The sequence below is a fragment of the Triticum urartu genome, chromosome 1 (genome assembly GCF_003073215.2).
Source record: "Triticum urartu cultivar G1812 chromosome 1, Tu2.1, whole genome shotgun sequence".
NCBI classification, from domain to species: Eukaryota; Viridiplantae; Streptophyta; class Magnoliopsida; order Poales; family Poaceae; genus Triticum; species Triticum urartu.
This window is the reverse complement of record NC_053022.1, coordinates 546,361,707-546,371,870: the sequence shown is the minus strand read 5'-3', so window position 1 is coordinate 546,371,870 and position 10,164 is coordinate 546,361,707. Positions and strand designations below refer to the sequence as shown.

The following is a 10,164-nucleotide window of genomic DNA, read 5'->3' as shown; positions in this document are numbered from 1 at the left end:
CCAATGTTAGCCACTTGGTGATGGCTTTTTTAGCTGTTTTCACATCGGAGCCTTGGGCGGCACACAAAGAAAATATGGTTGTATGCAATGGTATGATCCTCCAATCGTCTAAAGTAGTGGAAATTGTACTACTTAAGACTTGGATTTTAATTAGGGGATTGTCTCTGATCTGAACTCCTTTTGACTCTTCTTTCGTTAATGTGGTTTGGGTCACATGGTACCAATCGATTGCATAAACTAGCACATCAAGGCCATGGCACTATATATAGCTATCTTAACATAAATAATGAAATCAAGCTTTCGTTTAGGCAGCCTGGAGTCTCCATTTAATAATTAAGAGGGATCGATACTGGGCGTGCAAGGCGATCTCTCCCTTTCACTTTAAGTGGCCGGCCCTCTCGACACCACCCAGCTTCCCCTTTTCCTCCACCTCCTTTTCCTGCCCCCATTTCTGGGTCGTCTCCTACCTAGGTCTTGTCTGTTGGTAGCTATACCTGGGTACGATCCCATGAGGCCATGAGTGCAAGCAACTTTGGGGACAGCATGGAGTGGGGCAGGGGGAGATCCTCCTCCTCGTCGTCGGGGTCGGGGTCGGGGTCCAGGAGGGGCAAGAGAGCTGCCGCCGTCGACAAGCCGAGGCAGCCGCAGCGGGGCCTCGGCGTCGCGCAGCTTGAGAAGATCAGGTTGGAGGCCGAAATGGCCGCGTACCAGAACCACCCTCCTCTCGTCGGACAGCCACCTCCGTCGTCGTCGATCCACGGAACCGGTAGCTTCAACCTGCAGGTAATTACTCATCGCATGTTCATGCACGAAGTAGCTAGCTTGATGCTTAATTACTTGTGTTATGTCCATTAACCGGGGTGTCTGATCTCGTCAAGACATGTCTATTAGGTGCATAGTTTCTGATTTGGTATGATTTGGGGATTTGATTGGTTGATCGAGCAGGAAGATGCACGGTCGTCGTTGAACTACTCACTGCCGTCTTCGCCATCCTCCTCCTTCCATGCTAACAACACCAACGTTTCATCGACCTACCCGTTCTATCCAAATCTTATGGTATGTGCAATTTTACTCAACTGAGGATTAAGTTCTTCACCAAGTGCATCTAGTACTGTACTATACATGCTAGCAGTTGGTTTCACACTTACCAAAACGTTGCCTGATGTATGTTACCGGTAGGTAGGTTAATTTAGATGGCTCCCTAGATTAAAGATGCATGTTCATTCATTTTGGATAGTTTGGTTGATTACACATAATACAGTGCTTCCTCAATCTTATCACAAAGAGCCATGCTATACATATGATCTTTTCCGCACAATTTTCTTCCGCTACTCATCAGACCGTTCAAATGCTAGTGCAAATTGCGGGCAACCATCCGATTTTGTGTCGTACTTGAATCGTATCGTACGTGCAGTTGTTTTGTATGACAAATGTAAGTGTGGTTTGATCATCGACACAGTCTCGTAGGTGAAATCAATTTATATGGACATATTTCTTTCAGATAAATTTATTTATTCACCACAGAAGTCCAGAGATGAGTAAATGGCTGCTGTTTATTAACATCAATATATGTTATATACCATTGTACCGGACTCAACGAAATCTTCTGGTATATACAATTTTTCTGAACTGGGAGTTAAATTCGTCACCAAGTGTATCAACCAAGTACTTCATATAGATGCTAAGATTCGATTTCATATTAACAGAATATTGCTCGGTTAATCATTGTTATCGCCTTAATCCATGGCTACGTTAATGATTGTCCATTCATTTTTGATAATTTAGTTGACTAAACACAATTTAGTAACAAAAAAATCAGCGATCACCCAACAAGATCGGGAAAAGTTGGACAGAAAATCTATATTAATTATGTAAATTTCCCTTTAATTTTTGTTCTGACGCTTTAAATCGTCCCAGCAATACTTTTCTAGTAGTAGCATGTGCTAGCTGTATCAATAATGCACGATAATATGATACACTATGTTAGAACCTTTTTGTATATGTATACGTGTGAATCCGCAGGGAAGAACAAGAGTATCATTGCAACCAAAGATCAGATTTTATTCTCCCATGCACGTGATAGCCTTATCATCATGCATCCTGCATATCTTATGCCCGGTGTGTGCTGCCTAACCAGACATGCATGTGTATTGTAACATACATAGATGGCCTATAATGGATGGAGATCAGGAGACATGAGATATGGCGAATCCCCAACTACTCCCATCATCAGGTATCTATTAGTACTAGCCTGTGTCCAATGCAAGGTCACGTACGATCTAAACCGCAAATGCCCCAAACAGAATTAATTATATGATTAATCGTTCATCTATTTAACCTTCAGATCAGCGTCGAATTACCATGGAGCAACTACCTATGGTGCAACACATTACCCTCATTCGGGTAGCGACCACACTTTGCCTCTCTTCGAACCTGAGGTCGGTGGGTATACGGAAGTATATTTATACCGTCATGGATAATATATCTAAATGATGCATGCTGCACCAGAATTTACATCGAAAATCATGAAGTATATCTATATTGTCATACCAATATAAAAAGCATGAGTTAGATATATGCATGCATGAGATACTTTTTGTTGCTCCTTACGTAATCTTCAACTAATTTCGTAAATATTCACCTAATTGGTTTTGGACAAATAATATACCATTCTTTACTCAACACAATGTATCTGTAGCCTCTTAAATGTTTTTCCCACTCCTAATTGCCCTCTAAGTTTATTTGGTATACATCAGATTTTTGTGCGTGCTTTGTATGTACTTGTACAGCTTATTTTTCGGGATTGCTTCGCGGGGGGGGGGGGGGGGGGGGGGTAATACAATGTGTTCATGCATTTGATTTCAACATGTGTGTGTCATCTACTCCTTGGGATGGAGGGAGTATTTCTTTTGAATAAAGTTTTAAATCTAACATCAATTCTCTGATGGTTGACATATGCGGGCTTAAAGTTTCCTTGTGCGTGTAGTATATGTTTGATTCAATATACAATAGTCTTTCTTGAGATGCAAAATGTCTTAGCCAGTTTCCTTCAACGTCAATAATATTGAAGATAGGTAAGAAAATGCCATAAGAAATTACACTTCTATTTGTCGAAAGTACCACTTGTTTTATGTTCCGGTTATGTTCGTCCAAACATGCTTGCATGAGTGCACGGTTACTGGCATGGTATTAAATAAACCAGTCCCTAGATTTTTTTGCTGCTAAATGTGGTGATGATGTCCTTAAACCCAGTCCAACACATGACCCTTTGTGGAATTTACTCAGATACAATCAAATTTACATTTGCTCACAAACAAGCTGTTAATTGTTGTGAAAATTTATATTGACTCCATTTGTTTCATGGGACAGCTGGACCTAAATCAAATGGCGACAGTAGACTCATCGTCGGCGAGTACGAACCTGGATGATGTGGACCTTGAGCTCAAGCTATGATCCCACCTGGTTAAACATGTGCATGCTCCTTGCATATTAATGGATATGATGCCACACGAAGCGGAGAGCTTTGTCGTGCGGTGTGTTTAATTCTCATGCATATATTGGATTGTGATTGATTTGGTGATGGATGCTGGCTAGCTAGCTAGTTAATTTGTACAGACATAAGCACACTACGGCCATGGGTTTCAGAATATATGGCGCAGAATCACAAGGATATATAGGGCAGCTGGTCTACCTAGGCCACTGATCCCGCTGCCTTTTGCACCTAGCTATTGTTGTATGATGACAAGGTACGTATATTCTGGTGCAGTACTATGGGCGTCGATTGTTCTCGATCTTAATATTGCTGGTGATCTTAATATCGTAATCATGCTAAGGAGCACTCCTGGCTCAAAAAGGTATTTCGTTGTTTGAAAAAAAATTCCCTATGAAATCATGTGGAAATTTGCATGCTGCTAGGAAGCACTTTACATGCATATGCTCCGATGTTCTTATGAATATACCTACGTGGTATCTGATATTATCTTTTTGACCTTTTCTAAGCCCCATGCATCCATGACATGTACACAAAGGAGAACAAATGTACTTCCTCTGTCCGGGTGTATAGGACATTCGCATAGATCTAGGCCATCAATTTGACTAACTAAATATGTGTATATGTTATCAAAAGCATATTATTGGACATATGCGGATGTAGTTTCTAAACATATTCTTTTTGTCACATATAATACATACATATTTAGCTAGCTAAATCATCGACCTAGAATTACGTGTATACCCTATACACCTGGACGGAGGTAGTATATAACACTCATGGGATGGGTGAAGGATGCATAGGTAAGTGTTGTCTCCGGCCATGGCTTTGTTTTGTGCACCTTTGGAAGTTAGATTTGTTTGTAGCTAAGCTCCCAATCATGCTGAGATTGACGCTTTGTGTCTTTTTATGTTTAATTATCAAGTAAATTCCACTCTGTACCATATAAGATTGAGTTTATGACATTTTTTTACCCCATTTACAGAAATTCGTCTGAAATAAGTTATTTCAGCTTGTGTCCCTTTTAAAGTTTTGCCCCATTATGTCTGGCGAGGTTGTCGCATGTAGCGTGTTGAGTCAGATCCGGTGCAGAAAATGAGGCCTACTGTGACTTAGTTAAGCTAGCAGGTCCCTCGACCCGGTCCAACCATAGAATATAAGTTCATTTCACACCGGACCAGACCTACCTTGACATGAGATACGTATTTGGAAGCGGAAGCAACAACGCCGGTTTCGGTTGGTGCTGAAGCAACCCTAAACTACAAGCCGGCATATGGCACTTGCTAATGTGGATGAGGGAAATGAGTTACCTCACTTGCATGCGCGTTCTCCCTCCGAAAATAGTCAATGATTACCCGCTCACAGCGCCTTTTCGCCCGCCATGGGTTCATCGCTGCTCTACAACTCCCATGTGACGAAATGAGGAAGAAGATGAGAGAATATGGCCAATTCGTGTGACCAACTCGGGTTGAACCATGCCCCAAGTGCCATGTGCCACGTCGGATGCTTCTCATGCAAATGTGCCTCTGAACTGGAGTCAATCTCAGCATAGGACCGACGACCGCTAGTGGGGGAAAGATTAAAAAGGGTAAAAAAAACTAGAATAATCTTGCTTAAATAGGATATTTTGGATGAACTTCCAATAAATAGAGTAAAGAATGTCACAAACTGCATAGATGCTCAGATGAATTTTTGAAACAATATGCATCACGTTGGTTTTTTCCTAGAATAGTGCCTCCACGATCTAATGGATAATTCATGCCTGCATAGAGATATCCATCGAAACATGCCTCATCATCTTGTTATGAGCCATGGGATTTTGGAACACTGAAGGTGCATGCATGTACCAATGCACACATTTTTTTGTGGGAAATGCAGCAATGCATGTCAAAAAAGTATCACACACGTTTCTTGAGGTACAAAGTATCACACACTTGTGAATGTCGATATCCCCTAACAGCAAGTACAATAAGTCTTGCTAGGCAGGGCTATAGTGTATATGTTCGATGTTATCAAAATCCTACTTGAGAGAGAGAGAGAGAGAGAGAGAGAGAGAGAGCATGGACCGAGAGAAATTAGCATGGATATACAGCTCCCTCCCAATTCCATGCCTCAGATGCAAGCATTAAATGCTTAAAGTCAGTCTTATAGCTAATCCAACAGCCAGCATATTATATGAGTTTTTTTTTTCACGAAGGGCTTAGAGGCATGACATCTGCCTATAGCCAACAGCAGGCTCTTTTACTAACCATGTTCAAGAAACTGTATATCACATCAATCTACAAAACTTTGAAAAGAGACAATAATAATCTAATTCCATTGTCGACCGAATGTTATAGTATATATACTAATAGTATACACACAACTTTTTGTGTGTGGGAAAATCCACTAATACTTTGAAAAAGAGGAAATCTAATTCCATTGAATAATGTTATCTCTATAATGTTTCCAATTGAAGATCTGACATATATCATGCATGCATCATGGTTCGTCCTTTTTGTTTTTTGGGTATTTTCATGGATGCCCTTTTCCCTTGACATGATCATTGCACTAGAATATATTATAATTTCTCAAAAATAATATATTATTGTTAGCTGATGATACATAGCATGTACACCATATCGATCCGCCATCGATCTGAATCTTCGATCGCATCAATTATTTGTATGCATGCTGGAAAAGCAAATCCAAATTAACGTACACACAATCTCATTGATGGATCCGTACATTCTGGACGTTGGATGCATCTTTAATGGCAGTGCTAACTTAAACTATGCTAGTCTAGCTAAACATATAATCTTAATTGTTGTCTAATCATCGCATACCCGTGTAGTTTATGTGAACAACTCACACAGTGTAAGTTTGTTTTTCAACATAATTAAGAATGGATAGTTAGAAGGATTGTGATACTTCCATTCAGTAGGGACCAAACCCTAGGTTTAACGATTTGATGCATGTCTCATTAATGTAGTCGAACTCGATCTCATCTAGTTTTCAGCCAGGCGTTGTGTGAATGCATGTGCAGTTGTGGCATGAGTGGGTATGTGTGTGCAACACACATTGTAACCGGTGTTTCTCGAAATAATTTCTTTCCCAACATGAGAGACTGTGGTAGTAATAAGCGAATGAAAAAAGGCAGTTAGGCTCGGATGAACGTACGTATGTACACTGGCAAATTGCAGACCATGGCTTACACAAACAATCTATCTATATTACTAATATAGGGGGTTCTAGTTAAGTTGGGGTTCGGCTATGTTTTAGAATGTACAAATTTAGTTTGCCATGGGGAAAAAAGAAGCAAAGCGCACTTTTTTTCACCTTCTTTATATTCTTTGCTGAAAAAGGTGCAAGTTTACATTATATTTTCATTTGGCGTTTTAATCGGAAATGTCACATACTGCAGCCATGTCACCTTCTTGTTTACTTTTAGCAACTTTGTTTTGAGGGTATTTTTAGCAACTTTCTTGGTTAATGGTTTTTTTAAGACAATCCTGGTTTTTTAGGGGTAAATCTTGGTTAATGAACGGCCCATGAACGGCCCGCTACTTTCAGGTCCCTCAACCAACCACGTCCACTTGAGGCCCGCCCAGCCGCGTCTCGAAAGTCGAAACCGCAGAACAAACACGCACAAAAGCTAATAAGCGGCTATATTTGAACGTGCGCGTCGTCGTTGCACGCTCCCGCACTATTAATGGAGAACGGCCACGCGCGGCGACCCAATTTTAGCTCAGTCAGCCGCACGCGCTTGCCGGCCGGAGCTACCGTCGTCGGCAACGCCACGCGGAGCTATACGCAGGTCCCGTCCCGTCCCAATCAAGGACGAGGAGGTCGGCCGAGCTCATCGGGGAAGGAGGCGACATGGCCCGGTCCTCCTCCCTCCTCCGCGCCGGCGTGCTCGCCATGGCGCTCCTCGCCTCCTTCCTCGGCGTCGAGGCCCTCTTCGACCCGTTCAACATCTTCGGCGGGCGCCCGGAGAGCGATTACCTGGACCCGTTCGGCGGCGGGGCGACCAAGAGCCCGCCCCCGCCCCGCACGGAGCGGGAGGAGACGGGCGCGGCGCAGCCCAACACCATGGGGCTCACGCGCGTGCCGCCCTTGGGCGAGCCCAGCAAGGCGTCCCATGATACCATGACTATCAAAGTTACCGTGCGCGACGACAAGCCCGACGGCGCGTGGACCATCGTCAGCGACAACTCCGGCGTCTCCGCCATGCACCTCGCCATCATGCGCCACGGCCGCGCCATCATGTTCGACACCGCCACCACGGGGCGCTCCCTCATGCGCCTCAGGTTCGACAACTGCCGCGTAGACCCGCGCCGCCACAAGACCGACTGCTGGGCGCACGCCGTCGAGTTCGACTACACCACCGGCGCCGTCCGGCCCCTCAAGATCCTCACCGACACCTGGTGCTCCGCCGGGGGGTTCGACGCGGACGGCAACCTCGTGCAGTCCGGGGGCTACTTCGAGGGCGACAGGACTGTCCGCTACCTCTCGCCCTGCCACACCTGTGACTGGAAGGAGCACCCATATAGCCTGTTCGAAGGGCGGTGGTACGCCACCCAGCAGGTGCTCCCCGATGGCCGCTTCGCCATCTTCGGCGGCCGCCGCGCATTCTCCTTCGAGCACCTGCCCAAGCCCGGGATGTTCAACCACCAGTCCGTGCCGCTCGCGTTGCTCCGGGACACCACCGACGACGTGGAGAACAACCTCTACCCTTTCGTCAACCTCCTTCCCGACGGCAACCTCTTCATCTTCGCCAACGACCGCGGCATCATCTTCGACCACCGCTCCGAGATCGTCATCCGCGACATCCCGCCGCTCCCCGGCGGAGCCCGCAACTACCCGGCGTCCGCCATGTCGGCCATGCTCCCGCTCGACCTCCGCGGGAGGCAGCTCCACGGAGGCCCCGAACTGGAGCCGGAGGTCATCATCTGCGGCGGCGCCAACAAGACGGCGTTCAAGGTCGGCGAGATCGGCCAGTACGGACCGGCGCTCAAGGACTGCGGCCGCATCAACCTCGTCAAACAGGAAGCGCAGTGGGCCACGGAGGAAATGCCCGTGCAACGCGTCATGGGCGACATGCTCATCCTCCCCAACGGCGAGCTGCTCCTGCTCAACGGCGCCGCCAAGGGGTGCGGGGGGTGGGGCTTCGCGCGCCAGCCCGTGCGCTCGCCGCTGCTCTACTCGCCGTCGGCGCCGCAGGGGTCCCGCTTCCGGCCGCTCACGCCGTCCACCATCTCGCGCGTCTATCACTCCACGGCCGCCGTGCTCCCCGACGCCACCGTGCTCGTGGCCGGCGGAAACACCAACTCGGGCTACAACTTCAGCGGCGTCGACTTCCCCACCGAGGTGCGCGTCGAGCGCTTCACCCCGCCCTACCTCGACGGGAGGAGGCACGTCGCCAACCGCCCCGCCATCGACCCCCACTCGCTGCCCAGGGAGGGGATGCGCTACGGGGCCAAGTACACCTTCAGGTTCCGCACCCCGCTCGACCCCGTCGTGGAGGCCGACGTCATGGTCACCATGTACGCGCCGCCCTTCACCACGCACGGCTACTCCATGAACCAACGCCTCCTCATCCTCTCCGTCACCTCCTTCATCGCCGACCCCCAGGGCTACGCCATCACCGTCGACGCGCCCGGCAAGCCCGAGCTCGCGCCCCCTGCCTACTACCTCATCTACGTCCTCGCCAAGGACGTGCCCAGCGTCGCCGTATGGGTCAAGATACAGTGACCCCGCGCATTGCGCATTCTGCGTGCGTCCGCCCTATTGATTAGATGCATGCATGGTTATTATTAATTCATTTCAATCCTTGTAAGTACATAATAATAGCAGGCGCGGATTTAAATTCTACTCCCGTAGCACCGAGATATCTAATTAATGGCCCTACTTATGCTCACACTAGTAATTCATGTTTTTAAAGTTTCCTAAGGCAAAGTTTTTTTTCCGACCCATCCCAGCCGCATCCGCGCATCTCACGATCTTCCCGACCCCCACGTCCCTCATTGAGGCAACACGGGGGGAACCCTAGAACTCCGCCGCCGGCCGCCCCCCGTCCCTTCCCTCCTCCTCGCCGCCGCCGATGGCCGCTGCCGGGCAAAGCCCTGGCAGCGCCGGTGGCGGCGGGGTCTCTCCTCGGCGCGGCCCCCCTCCTTCTAGCCATGGCTTGGCGCTCTTCGTCGGGTGAAGCTTGGCGGCATGGAGCAGCGAAGTTCCGGCGGCGGCTCGACGTGGTGGCTGTGGTGGTGGCGCGACCCCGTCCGGTGGTGCTGCCTGTGGCAGCGGCGGCCGGTGCCACAGGCTCCGTCCTATTCGGCTCGTCCCGGATCTGAATCTGGCCGGTCGGGATTCGATCGCTGCTACCTTCAGGCGTGGTGACGCCGGGTCTCCATGGCCGCTGGGCACAATGGTGGTGCAGGCGGCTGGTGGCGCCGCAGCGACTCGCTCCCGGCCGTGGATGGCTAGCGGCGGGTTGGTGGTGCTGGCTGGCGGCGCCCGGAGCGCGGATCAGGGGATCTCGGCCCGGATCTGGTGCGTCTTCGGCGCTCACCGGCATCCTTGGGATGCTCACGACAGGGAGTGCGGCGGTTATCTCTGGATCCTTGCGTGGAGCGTAGCAGCATGGAGGGTGTAGGTGGTGCACCGGCATGGGCGGTGGCGGCGGTGCGAGCGCA

General features: G+C 48.4%; 2 protein-coding genes across 2 annotated transcripts; both read left to right on the top strand.

Annotated features, from left to right (window-relative positions):
- Positions 1–369: 369 nt before the first annotated feature.
- Positions 370–3,783, top strand: LOC125538715 (protein SPEAR3). The gene is made up of 5 exons (XM_048701991.1): positions 370–783; positions 946–1,056; positions 2,166–2,233; positions 2,345–2,438; positions 3,370–3,783. Exons 1-5 carry the CDS (start codon positions 517–519, stop codon positions 3,451–3,453), a joined length of 624 nt encoding a protein of 207 aa, XP_048557948.1. The 5' UTR covers positions 370–516; the 3' UTR covers positions 3,454–3,783.
- Positions 3,784–7,216: 3,433 nt separating this feature from the next.
- On the top strand, positions 7,217–9,360 carry LOC125538705 (aldehyde oxidase GLOX1-like). The gene has a single exon (XM_048701983.1). It carries the CDS (start codon positions 7,349–7,351, stop codon positions 9,221–9,223), a length of 1,875 nt encoding a protein of 624 aa, XP_048557940.1. The 5' UTR covers positions 7,217–7,348; the 3' UTR covers positions 9,224–9,360.
- The last annotated feature ends 804 nt before the right edge of the window (positions 9,361–10,164 follow it).